The sequence below is a fragment of the Sinohyriopsis cumingii genome, chromosome 1 (genome assembly GCF_028554795.1).
Source record: "Sinohyriopsis cumingii isolate HCF-2022 chromosome 1, ASM2855479v2, whole genome shotgun sequence".
Taxonomy (NCBI): Eukaryota; Metazoa; Mollusca; class Bivalvia; order Unionida; family Unionidae; genus Sinohyriopsis; species Sinohyriopsis cumingii.
Window position 1 is genome coordinate 49,232,735 of NC_142961.1, and position 20,188 is coordinate 49,252,922.

Consider the following 20,188-nt stretch of genomic DNA (forward strand, 5'->3'; position numbering starts at 1 on the left):
TGGCATTTGTTTCACAGAATATTTACAATAACCTCAGCCACTACAATATGCCTGCTGAGGCCGCTTTTGATTTGTTGTTGCTGTTGTTGTTATAGGGTTTAATGCCATTTTTCAGCACAAGATAGGCTATACATGGCGGCCAGTATTAATAGTGGAGGAAGAACCCGGGAAAACCCCGGAAAGAACCACCGACCCACGAGAAGCTACCGGCAAGCTTTCTCACATATCCACAATGGCCAAGCCCGAGACTCGAACCCACGCAGAGAGAGGTGAGATGGCAGTGATCCGTGACGGAGAGCGCTTTAGACCAGTCGGCCACTCGGGGCCCCTCTTTTGATTTGTTCATCACGAGGTGAACAGTACATCCATGAAGATGACTATAGTTTCTTCTGCACATCATATTGTGTTTTTCCCTATGCAGCACATGTTTATATCGAATCGAAGTCTTAGCCTTTGAGTTTCTTATTTGTAATGGAAATATATCAATTTAAATTTGTCTCACGGGATCAAACTTCAGGGTCACAAGTGTACTGAATACATTTTTGTGCATCTTTTAAAAAACACTTTAACGTGTTGCTACATAAAAGTATGATCCGTTTGAGGTAGTTGAGCATTATATATATATATATATATATATATATATATATATATATATATATATATATATAGTCTTATACCACTAACTTGCATGTATGGGGTGTTAGGCGCCTTGACCAATCAAACTTCGCCTTTATCTTAAACGATCGTCATAAATCTAAGCGATAATTTCTTTTGAGAGAGGAAATCAATTTCTTTTTGGAGAATATTTATCCCCGCACCTCTTCTAAAATAGAAAGTTGATATCATTTCGGGATTTTGTAAGCATATACATCTTTCAACGTGGAATCGTTTACTGTCTAAAGCTCAATTAGGGTGAATTTCGCTGGAAAACTAATTTTCACTAAATCAAATTATGCTATTAAGACATACGAATGATTGTAAAGCCGCCCCGGCAGGAAAGATCTGAAAACCAGTAAAAGGGATAGTATTAAAAAGCCATGATTTCATAAGCTCCATGTTATAGTAACGATGTTGTATCAGCCAGTGAAGACACAATCTGGTACATATTAAAGAAGGTGCTAATTGATAGTTTGTGTCTGTGGTTCAAAAAATAAAATATTGTTATTGCGTGCGACTCATGTTAGGTGATGTTTCGAGCTGGAATAAAACAACACTTCTTTTTGTGCAAGTACATATTGCATTTCATTCCAACCAAATATTTATGTTTTTTGTCCATCGGTAATTCCTTAAAATTGTATGCCGCTAGTATGTAACAATTAATGTTCCGCAAAAAATTAACCATGCTAAAATATTGCAATTGAAAGTTAAAAAAGCCAAGTGGCAATGTTTATATAATAGCTCAGTCATAATTATCCTTTATATATATATATATATATATATATATATATATATATATATATATATATATATATATATATATATATATATAGACACACACACACACACGGCAAATAACAGCCTTTCCAAAGTCACTGGATCATGAAATAAAAAGAAATTGGTAGATTACGAAAGTGCTTGGGCTGGCTTCGCACCAGTTCTGCCTTGTTTCTTGTCAGTTATATATATATATATATATATATATATATATATATATATATATATATATATATATATATATATATATATATATTTATGTCATGTTTTTCTACCTCCTATTTGTCATACTTTTAAGAGGTAAGCAAGGTGTTACATCATTGCGATACATCAAGACTCTCAAGACTATTGGAATTCATTCATAACATTCTATCCTTTAGGACTTGTTATAAGACATTTAAGATTATTTTGGAATTAGTTCACAACACTATGTTCCTCTTCAATTTTAACTTTGCATTCCAGGGAAATAAATAATTTGTTGATTTTACTAAACTTGTTGGTCTTGCTTCTTTCTGTTACATAGTTGAAGACCATAGATTCGTAACAATATAACTTGAAGATACCATATTGCACTATAATATGGTGCAACACAGTGAACAACCTCATATAACGTAACTCCTCCCTTCTGCTCAAGAATCTCGTCAGAGCTTACACGCGAGGTCTGGCGCATGTCATGAATACGATGACCCCTCAAATCACAGGACGAACCAGGACACATGTCTTCCACACTGCCAACACTACTGACTCCCTGACCGAATATTACTGAGACAAGCGCACGTCAATTCAACTGAAAAGACTAACAACTGAATCGTATAATATAGATGGTCTTGAAACATTAGGTATGTTTTGATACAAACACCATAATACTCGAATGCGTACACAAGAAAAAATACTAGTTAAGCATGACAACTGTTATGTTAAGGAAGACTTTGTGGAATTACGTTATACCCAAGCTAATGCACGAATATATCTATAACAAGAACAATAACATGGGATTATCTAAAACAGGAACCCTTCACATCCTTTAATATTTACTACGTTTACAATTCAAACCACCTAGTAAATTCAGATGAAATTATGACTGAAAGCTGAAGGTAGACACTACTGAATTGATAGCATTGCGTTATGTAAAAACCAGTTTAACATAATTGAAAGGTAGGAGAAAATTTCGCATCCGTAGTAAAATATTAAATAATAAATTGTGAAACATTGATGATAAAAAGAAAAGGAGGAACGCATGCAGTCATGTTCTACCCCTTCAGCTCAATGATAAGGAGACAGCATCATGCTGCTTACCCTGAAAAATTCGATCTCTATATATGGTACGTGATACATACCAAGAACATACAAAATGAAGCATGCATGTTCCTACTGCCAGCACAGTAAATTGGTTGGCTAAGAGAGATAAACCGTAGGAATATCTGTGAGGATGGGTGGATAGGAAAGTTTTCGTCGGTTAGATAGAGACTGATCACAAATTCGTACGAACGAATGCAGAGGCGAAGTGTCTGGCCGTCTCCATCTTGAATTTTGATGGCAGGATAAACTTATTTAAATGACTGAGATCGATGATTGGTCCGAGTTTGTCATTGGCCTTCCTGACTAGTAAAGGCTTGGAGTAAAACCGCGGAGGTTGTGGATTCCGAACAATCTCCACCGACTGCTTCGATACGCCTTTCGATATATTGTTGTAGAAGCATATCCTTTACCGACCGTACCTCCGTCAGAAATGGAGAACGAATTGTGTGGGGGATGGCAAAATGAGATCCAAAGTCACTCTGAACACTCATCTTGTGGGAAAAGATCAGTCCAGTGCTGCTTGAAAAACAGGAGTCTGAGACCTCACGGAGAGTTTTGTCTGCCAGCCGTCGGGCACACGAATCTGCGGTTAGTGAAGGCTTGGGGAAAGAGAAACTTGGTTTCCTACCCTCACAATATGTCTGTCTGATCAGCAGATTGTGTCTGTGGATAGGGTTTGGATCGCGCTGTTTGGGGTTCAGAAGCGAACGATCAAGCATTCGTCACTTCCTGCTATATCTTTGAGGGCGAGTTAGAACCGATTTATGTGATTTTTGTGTAGAGATGATCTTGCTACAGAACAGTAGAGGCGATCCAAAGCGAGTGGTTCGCAGGGTCAGTACATGAGGCTTGCGAGAGATAAAGCGTAAGCACGAGTCCCGTCGCACAAGATCCGGGTTATCGAAAGCCGTAAAAGCATTCGCCATTGCATGGTGAGCCGCCCAGATAATCACCTTGGATATTCTAGCCGTTTATTCCCAGGCGTGTTCATTGCCAACCTTGTCCACCAGCTATAAAATCGACAGCGGCGTTCTTGTCTAACGCAGGGAATTATATACAGAAAGCGTTGAAATTAGTTTTATAACAGCGAGATATAAAGGAAGCTTGTATTTGACTCTCGGAAAAAGGGCCTTGGAATTGCCTGATCTTGGCAGTAAGGATTGGCTAACTTCCTCATCATAAATATCGACCGAGACCTTGACAATGTATGCCGGTTGAGAAAATGGGGTGGTGGACATTCCGAGTTCGACAAGATCCGATAAATTCCCCCTATAACCGCTACTCAGCCCTCATCATGGGGAAATCTCAACATGAGCTATCATCCGGTTCATTCCCACATTCAGTGCGTGAGTATTACTGGTCGTGGTCGTGATCAATATCTTCCTCCATATAATGCTTACCCGAAGGTATGGACGAAACGTAACCGGTGAAACTGTAATGCTATATGAACGTACGGATTTGTCAATAAGATCCCTGGCAAATCCAATATTCCACGGCTCTGTTTGATGTGGCGTGTTACGGTATAACATGGAAGCCATACGGCCAACAAACAATACCAGTAGACATCAAAGTGATGTGTGGATAGACGGTACTGCTCATCCAATTAATAAACCCCATACACCCATACTTACAGGCCCTAAGGCCATGCTCAGATGTGCGGGGAGACTTAACGCCCACTGGACTGTCTAGAATGCGTGGAAATTCATCCCCCTTAATGTTGAAACTCTCGGCTAGAACAGAGTACGATGGAGGGACAGTAAAAGATTGAGTAGAACTTTACAGGAAAAGGTTGACCAGAACTAATCAACTCTGTCGTCGCCTGTTGTACCAAAAGTATACATAGTCGTCATTGTTATGTTCTGAAACGACAAAGGAATAATATCAATAATAATAATAATAATAATAATAATAATAACAATAATAATAATAATAATAGTTAGCGACGTTAACAATGCGAGACACCCGCAATGCTAGGATATAATACATAAGCGTTCTCAGACTTCCATATTCCTCGTCGGTCCTTGTTCTTTGAACGTTTCCTTAGTACATGTCGACCATGTAGTATCTGACCAATAAGCGCACGTGCTGCATATAACTGGCTATTTGGTACAGGCGATGCCTGGATTATGTGAATCCTCGCTGGCCTTGATTTTATTTATTTATTTGTACTTCATACACTTGCTCGTCATTACGGTCTGAAACGACAATGGAATAAATAAATAAATATTAGTTAACAGCGTTAACAATGTCAGAGCCACCCGCTGTTCTAGGGTTGTTAAATAAATAGCGTACGCAAACACGAACTACAAATAAGTTTTTCTATTACACTGCAGCCGTAAGAACGCAATCAGAGAAGGCGGAGACAAGGTCAACATAGGTAAGAAAATTGACATAAATATGGTCGAAATTTAAAAAAATAACGTATACCACATGTAAAATAAGATGTAACAAGTCTGAAAATAATGAATCCTCAATGGATGGATGAATATAATACAAAACCAAACTAGATTTTGGGTGCGAAGTGAAGTACGTCTGGCCAGCTCACATCAAACGTTTTAAACTGGCGCCACCTGTAGGGGTAAGGGGAGGTAATATGCAAGAGTTATTCCCTTTGTCTATATATTCTAGGCAGAAAAGACCAATGTTCGTCTTTAGAAGGGATGGATTCGTGAGGTAGTAGGGCTTGTATTCCTAATGTCGGAAAAACATTCAAAAGAGAATTTCAGGACTGCATCGTTGTGGTGTATAAGGACATTCAAGGCTATAGGAATTCATTTGGAACATTATTTTTGGATTTGCAATGGGTTTATGTATTTGGAATATTATTCACAGTATTTAAAGTGTCTCTTGCATTTTCACTTTGTATTGAAGGGAAATAAATTGCATGCTTTTTTTACTCAAATTGTTGATTCCTCTTTCTTTCTGTTACATATTTAAAGGCCCACAGTCGTAACAATAAATACTCTTTTGGTAAACTCCCCTCTCGATACGACCATTCAGGAGTAATGGTCATGTGATTTTCAAGGTAGCCACTGGTAGCCATATTAGATATTTAAGCAGCCCATTTTTATTTTGAACCACCTAAACCCTTGGATGAATATGTGCACAAAATTGTATGGCAATCCTCCCAAGTAATTTACGAGTGTTTAAACAAATTTGTGTTCAAGAACAGATTTTATTTGCCATAATTGTATAGCAATCCTACGAGTAGTTTATTATTTTTAACAAATTTGTGCTAACAGACAATAGATGTACAATTTCATGAGCTCTAAAAATCCATCTGATATAGGTCGTTTATATATTAAGTCCTAAACCAAATCTGGTGTATACACCATCTTAACAGTCTATTAAAAAATATTAAGTGGAAGTGAAATATACAGGGACGTTCGAATATACACATCCACTAGCAGACGGATGTGGGTCACAACATAGTTACTCATAAAGAACATAATTGGAACATAAAAATACTGGATTTCGGAAATAAATGGGTGCAATCAGTCTCCATTCCACTTGTAAGGAAAAATACAAATATTGACAATTTTCAATTTTGTGCCATTTGGGGGGAGGAGTTGCTTTATTCTTTATTTGCTTCTTTTCATATTCAATAAATACTTCCTATTTCTATTTACTGTATGTGTGTACATGATAAATTCTTCGAGTCATTTGAAGATTATTCGAGTTTGGAGGTTATGTGAAAAGCAACTATAAATATCGAATGAATATTAGAACAACATGTATTATCAAACATTGCTATTAAAAATTGAAGTTGCAACAACATTATTATTATTATTATTATTATTATTATTATTATTAAATTTGTCTGACAGTTGTTGATGGTGGTGGTCATATGAAGACAGTTTTTGTTACTTATTTCCATTTAAAAACTTCAGACTTTGTGCTCGATACAAAGTATGCTTGTACCCAATTTTCATTATGATGATCAGCTGAGCAAAACTGGAGACAGAATGTTTTGCTTAAAACATGTCTAGGATCAAGGCAAATAAAGGACATTTGTCTAAAATTTCTGTTTACATTCCATTTTCTACTCAAGAAAATGCAACATTAATCTCTAAAAATTGCATTTTTTAAAACAATATGACCCAATGGATTTGCTCTTAGCAAACGTTTTCAACTTGGTACCCAACGTACACTGCATGCAGTTCTTTTCAAAGTACATATTTCCAGCGCCTTGGTTGAGATCAATGAGGTGTCCATAGCTTAAAATACTTGGAATGATCTGTTGCATTTTACAGTGCATTCTGGTCATCTTATTTTGAGCAATACATAGTACTATGCAGTGTGCAAATGTTAGATGCACAGAAAGAAGTTGAAAATAAACAAAGTCAGGACACAATTTTATTATTTTTATTCAATTTAAGCATGCACTCTCTGATCCTGTTCATCTCTTCTATACACATACATCCTTACAACCATGCCTGGGTTTGAAGCCCTGCAGAACTTCACAGCTTTCTCTCACAATTCTCTTAGTACACATAATGGAAATATTCAAAATGTAAGAAAATAAGTATTTTTTTAGACAGGATAACACAGCCTTCATGTAGCAGCAAAATCGTTCATTAACCAAATAAATTGTTGCTTCAAAACTTGCCACACAATGCTGGACTTCTCAAACTGACACAAGAGCAAAACTATCCTTTCTTAGTAGAGTGTCAATGAAATTCAATATATTACACGTTTCATCTAAAGAAACATCTTTTTTTTCTTCTAGAGAACAACTAACCTGTGATAATCAAATGCTAGAACCTGTCTATTTTGTTAATCATTTTACTCGGGGGAAAAAAAATTGTCATGTTCAAAATAAACACTAAAGAAAAAAGGCACTACAATGTGTCTATAACCATCTTGATCTTGGAAAATTCAATTGATAAATCACCAAATTATTTTCAAAATAAAACTTGAGAAAAAAGGTTTGATAATGATTATTTAATAAAAACGATTTACTATTTTGATTCAACTAAAGGAAAGAAGTTACTGGACTACTACATTCAGCCTTTTATACAAATTATTCCTGGCAAGAAAATATTGGTTTTAAAATTATTTTGACCACCTAAAAACTAAAAGCTTCACCAACTTGATGCTCCAAAAATGGACAAGTCCTTTCAGCAATATAGACAACCATCAGAGTTCAGAGAAATTAATAGGTTTTAGTTTGATCTGACGTTAAGGCACAGCAATGCATACAGGTTATTTAGTGCCAAGGCAATCAAAGTCTAGTGCTTTTTTTTAAGTGCAAACTAACCACTGAGCAACCATGGCTCCAAAATTAATCTGTAATTCAAGGAATTTTACATCAATTACACCCTGTAATTCACTTGATTTATAGTCAGTGGTCTTCAATATACATTTTTCACAGGTCTTCAACAACATATTTGTTAGCTACCAATACCCTGCACAGGGTGTATGACAGCTGAAATATATTCTTTAATCTTGAGAAAATATTATGCAACATACTACAAAATGTACATCTTTCTTAAGAGTCTATCCGGGTATGTGCGGAATTTGCATCAGTAATTTGTAGCCAACATATAGGACAATCCACCAGCTTTTCCCCTTACCCACAAATTTGGCTCAAATCATCCACTAATGACCTATTAGAAATGGTCTATACTTTCCCAAATGAAATGATACTGGAAACATCTTTCATTTGGACTAAAGAATTTATTCTGAATGCATCCTTCCTGTGTATAATAAGATATTCAGCATTGTAAGATAAAATCTTCTCACTGCTGTTGTAACTCCTCCTGGGGTAAATAACCCAAGGACTGTGAAATTCTGCATAAATACAAAAGAGGAATGTATTGTATGTACTCATCTATACAACATGATCCATCTAGATTGTCTATAATTCCACATGCCAAGATTTATTATCCATGGTGAAATATCCATGTTTTAAGTTTGAATGACTAGTTCCAATCACAGACTTGGAAAATATAAATTTGTTGTGTACATTACAATAAATCTGTTTATCTCTACCCTCAGAAAGTTGCATTTCAACAACAAGTCTGAAATCAAAGTTCAGAAATTCAGCTTATCCAAATCCTTCCCTACCCTCAATATATCCCAAGTCTTCTGAAAACTGATTAAAAACAAAAAAGAAATCCATTGTCACTAAACTTCTGACATGTGCTGTAAAAAAGCTAAGATCAACAGCATCTGTTGCAGGACCATATCAAATAGATCAGTATTAACTGTTAAAACACATTCCCTACAAAATGCATCACAGTTTCTGACTCAGTGATGAACACCCCACAAGCTCCAAAGGCCAATAACTACTGTGTACATTGATGGGAGATCCAGAACAAATGACTCCTGGTAATTCAAAACAAGTCATATTTAATAAAATACAATATTTTTTAGAAAAGTAAGAATTTTGCATGATGAAACCAAAAAAAGATTATGATCCATTATTTTTAAAAATAATAATAAAGTATATTCATGCAAATCCTCTCTTTCCATTTTCTTATCTAATAAAGAATTCATTAAAACACTAATTTCACAAACTTCCCAATTTCACAAAAAGTTATTGAGCAATAAGCTTAGAATCTACACTGGTCAACTTGGTTTGTCTCTCCTCAAAAAGGACAGCACAAATATAAGCACAAAAAATGGCTTGAAGCCTGCAGGGTTCTGAAATCTGTATCCTCTCTCTCCCAATAAAAGGCTCTCTCACTTTGAATATCTTTATATCTCTAAAAGAGTTTCCTTCAATAGAAAAGTCCACGATTTTTATGCCGAAAGACAATGGGTTTCATTAACTTGAGTCTATTTTCTGTGAGTCACTTGTGTATGAACAATTTCTCATGCACGTATTTCCATGTGAAGTGCAGACCTTTCTGTCAAGAAACACCAACAGAAAACTACAAATATTATGGAATTATAGCTTGATGCAGTCAAGTCACCTTCTGAAAATGACACTCAGAAATGCTGAACTTGTTGCTCAGACAGATGAAAAAAGGTAATATTTTAAACCAAAAAATCCTTTCTTTTTCCTTCAGAACAAAAAAGGCAAATCCACACAACTGTCATAAATTTAATACAAAATAATCAGCTAGAAATCCTTATTCATGCCCCCCTCCCAAACCCTCTGATGACATATTTTTCTCTGTAACAAATAATCTGCAATATTTCTACTTCCCTCTTATAAAATATAGCATGAGCAATATAAAAATGAATATCCCCCATTCCATGCTCACAGTTCAACTGCTGCAACTTTAAGCAGGACAGATGTAAAATTCTCAGGGATCATGCATAAAGGATGTCCACAAAGATGGGGCGAGTGGGGGTTTGTTCAAATGCGGACAAGGGGTAGGGTATAAAGGGCCTTGCGGAAGTCCACAAGCTAGTATGTTTTGTTAAGATATTCTGTCTTGAACAGCTGCTTTAGGCCTGCTGCGTGTATTCCAGTGTTTTCCGGACGTCCTTTATGGGTGATCCCAAATTCCAAATTAATTGTTAATTCAATTTTTATGATTTGTGCCACAGAATATTTATGAATGGGTTGGCCTTGAAGCAGGCAGCTGGCAGCAGCAAATACCATAACACTGCTGCTATGCACAGTACATCTGAAAGCCTCTATTCCAGCTGCCTTCCGAACTTGTGTGTGTTAATCAGTGATATAAGCAATGTACTGTTTAATATAATAGAGTTTTTAATATCTATATTTTTCCAGCTAATATTACACATCATTTAAGAAAATTCTGTATACTACGGTAACCGATGCCAATAATGGCTGCGCATTAAAAATTGTATAGCGACTTTAAGGATGCTTTCATTGCTACACACCCTGATCTAATAATGGCTGATCTGGAACATAAATGTGCATAGAAGCAAAGAAACAATTGTTAAAAAAAAAGGTTGTCTGATGAGCATGTGGGCTGGCACTGCCACGCCTATGGCCAGTCTAAGCCAAGCATCAGATTCAACTACTTTGATGCTAACCACGTCATCTCAGGAACTTCCCTCAACTGTGGTGATAAAAAATAATGACATTCAGTCAGAGGTGGAAGAGGCATCTTCTGCTGACATGAGACAGATGCCTAGACGCATATGACAGCAGTAGCATGCATGTCTAGTAAATAAAAAAATAATGCTCTACACCAGCACAAAATGCTGTAAGCAATGAGTTAGAATCTGTCAATGCACAAATGGCTAGTCTTCTACAGGTAAAAACCACTGGACTGTGGACATCTAACATAAAGACAAATCTGATTAACTTGGCAGCAAAAAGATGCAGCTGGAGAAAAAGTTCAAATGTCTGGCAGTTGAACGAGCATGCAAACAGGACTCCAAGCTTGGCTTCAAGAGAAAGCTGACTGAAGTTACGGAAGAACATCCAGTCAATGGCCAGCGACTCAAAGTTCTGTCGGCAGAATGTAGGAAGGCCCTGCTTAGAAGATGACAAACCACAGTTGCTGAAGACAATCATGGACATTGTATAATGCGGAACAGCTGCTGCTCTGCTGTGACGATCTGAGAAGCTTAGTAGCTGCAAAACGTCGGATGACTTGCACGAAGCCCTCGTCCAAGATGGCTTCAGCATCGTTCAAGCAGGAACATATCTATGTCTACTTCCAAGTAATCTGGAGATGACTGAAGGTAAGCATCACATAACCACAGTGCCTGTCAAGCTGCTTAAAGCAGCAAACAGTGAAAGGTGCAATCACGTGGATGCTCAATTTGCAGCAGCTATAATGTGCTACTTGAAAGATCTGGCTATCGCTATGGGAAAACACTGTTTTGAGCCAAGATGACAAGACATTTAGGTACTCTGCCTACAACACCATCGAACAACACATGGCTCCTCTGTCACGCAACCTATCAAGACTGATCCTGCCTCACAGTCATTATGGATCTCATTTGGACAGCAGTGGCAAGACATGTGATGTAGAGTTGAAATGGGCCAATTTCCAGAAGGCCAGCAAGTGCTGGCAGAAATCTAGAGCTCAATGGTTATTGATGGATTTGATGTGGTAGCATCTTTTGTATCAAGTGATGAAGGAAAACTGGACATCAGTCCAGCATCAGATGAGTGGTCAAATTGGCACATTCAACAGTCGCAGTATTGCTTGCAGATTGTGAAGCACAACAGTGAATCATGCTGTGGTCAGCATCGCACCAACTACAATGTTATATTTCCTGGATGATTTTTAAACCCACCTGTTCCACACTAAAGCACAGATAAAGGGATTACCTATGCAACAGCAATGGTGAAACATTTGGATTGCTTTATCAACAACTGGCTCTTGTACATCCGCAGCCTTCACACGACTTCCTGATGATGCCATTTGATTTCTAATGTCCATCACTGACTGCTGATCTTGAGATGCACGTTTGTAATCAGTGTGGCCTGTACTTTCCATCTCAGGCTGCAAAGCACAGTCATGCCTGTATTCATAGGCATCCTGCAGTAAGCACACAAGCTGAAGTGGCAGATGTCAGCGCTGTGGAGCTTGAATCTGTTAGAGCTCTTCTGTCATCTGCATCATCACCTTCCACAACTAAAAGCAGTGATGATGGTCTGCCAGTTGTTCACAACTTATCTGACTGGCTACAGTCTGCATTTGTTGAAGTGGAGTAAGACATTGACAGTTTATCGAATTTAGCTTTCTGTGAGATGACAACTTTAGTTCTGCGTCTTGAATAAAAACCTTTTTAAAGAAAAAACTTCATTTTTATCTTTGTTTTGAGCTACATGTTGTGATGAGATCAGTGAGCATTTTATTTTGATAGCACCAGCTATTACACTGCCAGACTACAGTGTATAATGTTTGATGGGGCCATCCACAGGCCGCATGCAGACAAAGCGGACAAGGGAAGGGGGGGTATGAAAACAGGCATTATCTGCAGACGTCCTTTATGGACAATCCTTATGGAGAAAAGGCAGTTGTGAGCCCAAGTACTGGTTTACATAACTTTATGATTGGGACTCAACTCTTTATCTTTTGTAATGTGTACCATGGTCTATCCATTAACTGAAATTTTGGGGGGAATATCCCCATCTCCTCAATTTAAAAAAAAAAGGTAGAGTATTAGTTGGTCTAGATATAGAGATCTAATTAAGCAAACAAGGTACAGCTTTTAATAATGATGGAGGCCTTTTTTACTTCATTCGTCTTGATGTTTTGATAAGTAACACTAATCACGTGTCCTAAAATATGCCTTGATGTGCAACTGCTGTCTGTTACCTGTACATCTTACAATACTGGTACTGTATACACAAGTATGTAAGTAGATTCCAATTGCAAACTGCACAGACCCAGATCTGCCACTGCATAATGCACTGGCAGATCAGGATATAAGCGGATTCCATTTTGACTTCACTTGTAAATGAATATATACAGTAAAAAATATGATGAAGTGGGAACATGAATGTGAATCCATAAGCTTATTGAAACGAGATATGAAACAACACATACAGGTCTAAGTTTCTGATATATACCAGTCCAAAATGCAACAATATACACATTCATTGTTTACACACCACATTTGCTTGTATACAGTAGAGATCCAGACCTACTATCCCATAATACACATCCTGAGTCATAGCATACAATGTTCATTAGATCTGCATCAGTGTTGTTTGCAATAGGACTACACAGAACTTCATCATGCACTGATCCTTCATGGCCAACTTTTTAAACTAGAACAGAAAATCACCCGACTTGCACATGGAAATATCATGAGTTTAAAATACAATGTATATACATAGGAATCTATATACAATCGATTTACAAATTTACATCAAGAAGCTTTCAGGAAAAACACTTCTAATTATACTCTTTTGAAATATCAATTAAACTACAACATATCATTCATTTTGTAGCACCAAATAAACATTTTAGAAACTTTGGTTGAAGCTCCTATTGATTTCCTGAAAACTTTTGCAACGATGCTTACAATATATACACATTAGCATAGTAAAACAAAATGTACAGTTAGATGATTCATTTTACTATCTTTATAAACATGCTGGAAGAATGCTAAAATCTACATTCACTGATTATCAATGTAATGTTTCTGGGATTTATCATACACTAAAAGTTCTTGAAACTCCTCTCTCTTGTTGAAAGGGTCCACAAAACAAACAAAAGCATAATTTTAACCAAGATCATCAAAAGGTCCTCAAATGTGATGCAACATAAAACATGAACTCGGCTAATAAAATTTTCAAATCTACATAAACTCCATTTTAAAAACAATCTTTTAGATTTTTGCAGAATGTTTACCAACCAATGCATATGCGTGAAATTTTTTGCTCTTTGACTATATTGGTACACTACATCAGACTGACTAAAGCCTTGCTTTGCTGAAATATAAAAAGCTTAACACATATTTGACAATGGAATATTAACCTTAACCAACTGAAAAAGGAAACATGTACCTCTGTACAAGTCATGCCTCTATAATGACGATCAGGCAATATGGAAATACTGCTTTTAAACATAACATGCACAAAAATCCTACCAACCATGTTTATTGGGGGGGGGGGATGTATATATGAAACATAAAAAGCAGACCATAAAGATTTTTGTATATGGCACACAACTTTCTATTTTTTGTCAAGATTACAAAAAAACAACAACCTAAGGAATCTAAGAACTTCTAGTCCTAGCAGGAAAAAGAAATTTCTGTTGCATAAAGCCATACAGATGGACAGACCAGGACAGCAGGAGATCAAAGCAAACATTTTCCACCAAAGAGGCCATAGTAGCGCTTTGAAAGAAAATTACCCCCCCCCCACCATCATGGCACGATTACAGATCACTTCACGGCCTTAGCTGTGCCAAATAGTTGTTGTTGTTGTTGTTGTTATTGTAGGGTTTAATGCCATTTCTCAGCACAAGATGGGTTATACATGGCGGCCAGTATTATTGGTGGAGGAAGAACCCAGGAAAACCCCAGAAACTACTGGCAAGCTTTCTCACATACCCACATGGGTCGAACCAAGACTCAAACCCACAGAGAGAGAGGTGAAATGGCAGTGATACGTAACAGTGAGCACCTTAGACCACTTGGCCACTTGGAGCCCCTGTGCAAATTGGCAACATAATCACAAAAACTATGGTGTATGTAAACAATCATTACATTTATGATCACAACACCTAATTATGCACAACTCATTTTGTCTGTATTTGACTTCTACTTGAATCTCTATGCATGACTCAAACATTTTTCAATACTCTCCTATACAAACAAAAACTGCATCAAAATTTGTCAGAAAAGGAATCACATAATAAAAATTGACACCAAAGTGGCACAAATATACATGAAACTTAATGATGGCAATTATTGTCTTCTATTTCACACAGTGAAATAGTTACACTCTTGATTACACAGAGAAAAAAATCTTAATCATGTTCAAGTACACGATAGGATGGTTTCCAATCTTCATTTGTTTATAATTTGGTGATTAAAAACTATTAAGAAATGACAAATTGAGAAATCAACAAGTACAATGCATATTTCCATAATAAAATACATGATGAATTGATTTCAGATGAGATTAAGGACTTCACATTTCCACAAAAAGAGGGCAAGGTTCATACAGCCATAAAGAGGTTATGAGGCATTTTTTGTTTTTTGTTCCAAGGATTTCCAACAGATTTTTATGAGTTTTTTCCTCAAAGAAATTAAATTTCCTTCAGGTCTAACTTTGTCTATCATTGCAGAGAATGGAACAAAAACTGAAGAGGAAAAAACCTTAAATCAATATCATAAATACACACAAAAAATTATTTTAAAAAAAGATACATATTTAATTCAGTTTTTAACACTTTGTATTCCCTCATAGAAATTCATAGCGTTTTTGACCACATTCAATTTTTTTTCAACAAATTCAAGGACAAAACCGGCAAATGTTTTCAAAGCAATCCTTCATATTCTAGCAGTTTTCAACGTTGTACGAGGCATGAAAAAGTTATTGTGACACTACCATTAACATAAAGGCCAAGTGGACAGGAGATCATTCACCTGGTTTATAAATAAAAGGTAAGTTGGTTCAAAAGGTTTCACACAAGAATGAAATCATTAGCAAATGGAGAAAAATTTAAGTATTTTTTTGTGGAAAAATTATTTGTTTTTATACTCACCATTTCTGCCAACTAAATTCATCTGTATCAATAATATTAAATTAAAACAATCAAATCTTTGGAGTTCTTGCTATCTGACAAATTTGGGCATAATTGGTCCAGATTATACATGTTCTGGTCTGCACCAATATTATCCAAAAGTGCAAGACCTTAATAGCAGAATACTATTAAATTTTGATCCAAATTGGTTAGACAATATTTTAAAAGTCATTTAAAGGTTTGGCTATGTTTTTTTAAAGTTGTGACACTTTCTGATTGCAGAATGACATAACTTGTACATACTTTAAAAGAAGTTATTTCAAAATGCTTCAAGCAACTTTTGCTAAAGTTGGTCAAGCAACATGTAATAAGAACATGCAAATGGAAGTTTTCATGGATGTATGAAGTGTAGCACGGTGAGGCATTAATATCAGTCTAAACATACTTGCACCAGACATACACCAAGCCATTTATCCATGTTAGATATTTTGATCTTATATGTTGATCCTCTTTGAAACTGACATATAAGGCTGCAATGTTTACAACTGTCAATGGCTACCTGTAAATGCTTACACATTTGGTAACTGTTAAGAAGCATGTATATGGTATCTCTTGCTGATGTCCATGTCAAGGAAGTATCCATTTTTAAATGCGTACATATATGTAGCAGTATCAAGCAATATTATGACAGTCCTAGGTATGTTTACCCTAAATGGTCTGATATATTCAAGAAAGGCATGATATGCAAACTGAATCCATCATAATAAGAGGTAAAAGATGAAACAATCACAAAATAATTTATCATAAATATTGCTAGCGGCTTACATATGAATGGCTGTCAGCTGTAAAACTAACATGCAGGTAGTCGAAAAGATCAAGCTTATAATCAGTGCGAGCAAACAGCATCATTTTTTTATTATTATAGATCATGTATATGTTTAAATATTTTATAAACATTGCAGCTTTACTGACAAATTTTCCAGACCTGCAAAAATAACCAAAAGTTTCCATCAATGATTCTCAGTGAACTTTCACTTATAAATGATGAATTCACCTCTGCACTGATTTATTACAATTTTAAATTCTTGATACAACACATTCAACAATAGGTTTAAAAATACAGCTTTTATTTATCAGCAAAGATTGTACAAGTACATTTTAGGGAGGTTGGGTAAGATTTTAAATATTTAAAAATAATTTAACACAAATTATACAGTGACGGATTTAAGCTGAACTTTAACTGACATAAGAAAAGATACATCACCAAGAGGTAATATGTCTCAATATTCAATGTTGGTAAACAATCTAGGATACAAAAAAATACTGCAGAAAACTACAAATCTGTGAAAATGCCCAATAAGTTGTTTCTTTTGCATTCTTTGATAATATGGCTGATTCTTTCTAATCATTAATTATGACCTATCATTATAATAAAAATACAGATGCAAGCAGAATCATAATGAAAACCAATTTCACAAGAAGTTTCATTTTCATAAGATCAGTTGAAATCATTCTTAGCCTACTCAAGTCTACAGATGTGATAAACAAGGTATACAATAAGGGAGACATCCAACATCATCACACATCGCAAAATATGTTCCTGACCAAAATGATATTTCTTCATTTTTCTACTGCAACTAAATCAAACCTGTTGCTGCTGAATTCCATTCCATAAGAATCAAACCTGTTGAAATTAAATCCATTAATAAAAGTAATTAAAATTTTCTTTCATTGATGCAATGAAACTTGATAGGTATAAATTTATTCTTTTGCAAAACACACAAATGGTCCAAGATGAACAATTTCAAATTTCTTTCTGATCGAGATTACAACACATGAAAAACACAATAATCCAAAACTGGCAACATCTTCAAATGTTCCAAAGTATTCCTAAATCCATCTTGTACTTCTTGTTCCATAAAGCTGATACAAGTGAAGTGTTCATCTTCTAATTTTGCGCACAGCTTTTTTAATTTTTCTACTTGATGATGGATTCTCCCCTTGGCTAGATGTTGCACTGAAATGAAAAATAAGATATTGTCAGAAATACACCCTAACAATGTCTCTTCCCATTAATAAACCTTAGATGTTATTCTCTGGATTTTATTACACTTACAACACTTTATTGGCGATATCTTGCCAAAGAAATGAGTGCTAAGTGCCCTTCCCAAGGACACACAGAGGCCAGTTACCTGGGTTGACCAGGATGCGTAGTGAACCAGAGACCTTTGGATTTTGAGAATCAAAGATGTTTTATGAAGAAAAAAATTAACGGATTCATTTCATCGTTGATAACAGCAATACTAACAAAAATAAGGTTGTATCAATGAATTTGTACAAGATTTGTGAGATCTATGTAAAACTTCATAAAGTGTTCTTTTGTTTTACATTAAAAAATGTCCCCACTCTGCAAAGTAATTTTGTACAGGGGGATGCCAACCCATAAACATGCTTATTTAGGAAGCCTGTCTGGAACGGTTAACATATTTGTTAAACACAATAAACTTCTATACAATCATACTGCATCTTAATATAAGCCTATACAAAACAGAGTAACAAGAAATAAGGCACAATGAGAACAAATGGTGGATATTTTCACCCTATTCCAGGACTGCAAGTTCCTTCAACATATTTGGCTGATCCATTTAAACATTCATCCTCCTCAGAGAAGGCAGTTTCTTTTTCAAAATATATGCCAGGATACTCTGATTTCTAAAAGAGTTTATATGAAAATGAAACAAATACTCTAAACTGCATTAATGGGTGACTACTCTATGCTGGAAGTGCCTTGTCTAGATCACAAGTATGTTTTACTGGAACAGCAAACATTAGCTTTCCTCTTAAATTATCTTATCTTTCTTTACATCTTCAGCTCTGACATCATTTTTCACCTATTTACAATCTAGTTCACAGGTTCATGCTATCTACATTCTGTTGTTAACACTAAGAAACTATATTCTATGTAGCAATTGAGCATACTCATGCTGAAAACTTTTCTCCCTAAATGTGTCCACATAGAAAACTTGCATTCATATATTTCAAGAACTTCTTCCATGTAATTAAAAATGTGAAATTTTCGATAAATATTCATAACATATCCAAAAATCCAAAATGGCTGGCATCTCTGTACTTGTCTGTGTTATTCAGCATAGCAAGAGGCTACCCCTTCTCTCATAAGCATCTATTATTTAGCAAAATAAAAATGTTAACAGCAAGGTCACTCAAGGATGTGGATGGATGGGGCAACACACAAGTACACTGAAATGATCACTATGTCGACCTTCTACCTGGGAAGGCTCAAAAATTATTTTACAAATTGGGGCACATTCAATATTTATATCAAAATAATTTATGATGTGAATATGATTAAACATCTTTTTAAACTTCCAGTTCATCAAATTACAATAAAACCTGTACTAAGCAGGTGCCTCTGGAAGATAAGGAAAAGAAAACCCTACCAACTAGTGTTATCAAACATTGATGCTCTCCACAGTACCTGAAATGATCTAAACACAAAATTTAACCTGCTTATTTGGTGTAAAGGATATGTAAAGTAAATGTTTCAGTGTAAAGCAAGTGAATGCAAAACTAACGAGACCTTTAAGGCATGTGCAACTGTGGATGGAAAAAACATGTAATTAAGTACACTTTAATAATATGCCTACCTCAGCCTAGTCTACCTCCATGTCTATAGGATATGAGGGTTGATGTGGGAATGATGCACTACACAAACAGGACAAGAAGGAGAGAAAGCAAAAGAGAAAAAGAGAGATATTAGAGGAAGAAGACTGAAAAAAGAAAATAAAGCATTGACAAAGAATGATATAAAACAAAAATAATACTTCATAATTTATGAGCAATGCATGTAGTCATATTAATACCTGTCCAAGCCTGCAAAATTTTTAGTCTTTATTTCTGCGGTTAAACCACTAAATACAATTTTGTATTACATCACTTTCAAAATAAATAATTCCCCAGATACAATAGTATTAATAACATGGAAATAGACACAGTAAAAGATCAACTGTCTAATTTTCTGACAAAATTCTCAGGCTTGCCCATCACTGTTTTGTCTTATCAAGGTCAAACTGTTGCACGAGTGCTGACAGTATTCAAACAAAGGTAAAAAGGAAAATATACAAAGGATCTTTCCTTTGGCTCTATATAAAAATTTATATACAATTTAGACTGCAAACAATTCTGTCAGGTACCCTGAAGAAGCTACTCCAAGTTCAAGTTACTTGCAAACTTCTTTGCTGCACGGTCATGGCAAACAGATTCTCTTATATATAAAAAAGCAAATAAACTAATGCAAACTGATAATCATGTAATTTGTGAACAAGCTGTTTAAACACATCTTTGCCTTC

The 20,188-nt window shown here is 35.6% G+C and overlaps 1 protein-coding gene across 14 annotated transcripts in view; it reads right to left on the minus strand.

The window, feature by feature from the left end:
- Positions 1-7,083: 7,083 nt before the first annotated feature.
- Positions 7,084-20,188, minus strand: part of LOC149806838 (uncharacterized) — a 141,463-nt gene continuing 128,358 nt past the window's right edge. For 13 of the 14 annotated variants that reach the window (XM_089958342.1, XM_089958414.1, XM_089958393.1 and 10 more), the window contains one exon: positions 7,084-17,838. In XM_089958342.1, coding sequence (XP_089814468.1) covers positions 17,763-17,838 — 76 coding nt within the window. In that variant the 3' untranslated portion in view covers positions 7,084-17,762. Of the gene's footprint in view, positions 17,839-19,486; positions 19,545-20,188 lie in introns of all 14 variants that reach the window. The other variant, XM_089958348.1, reaches the window with a different exon arrangement.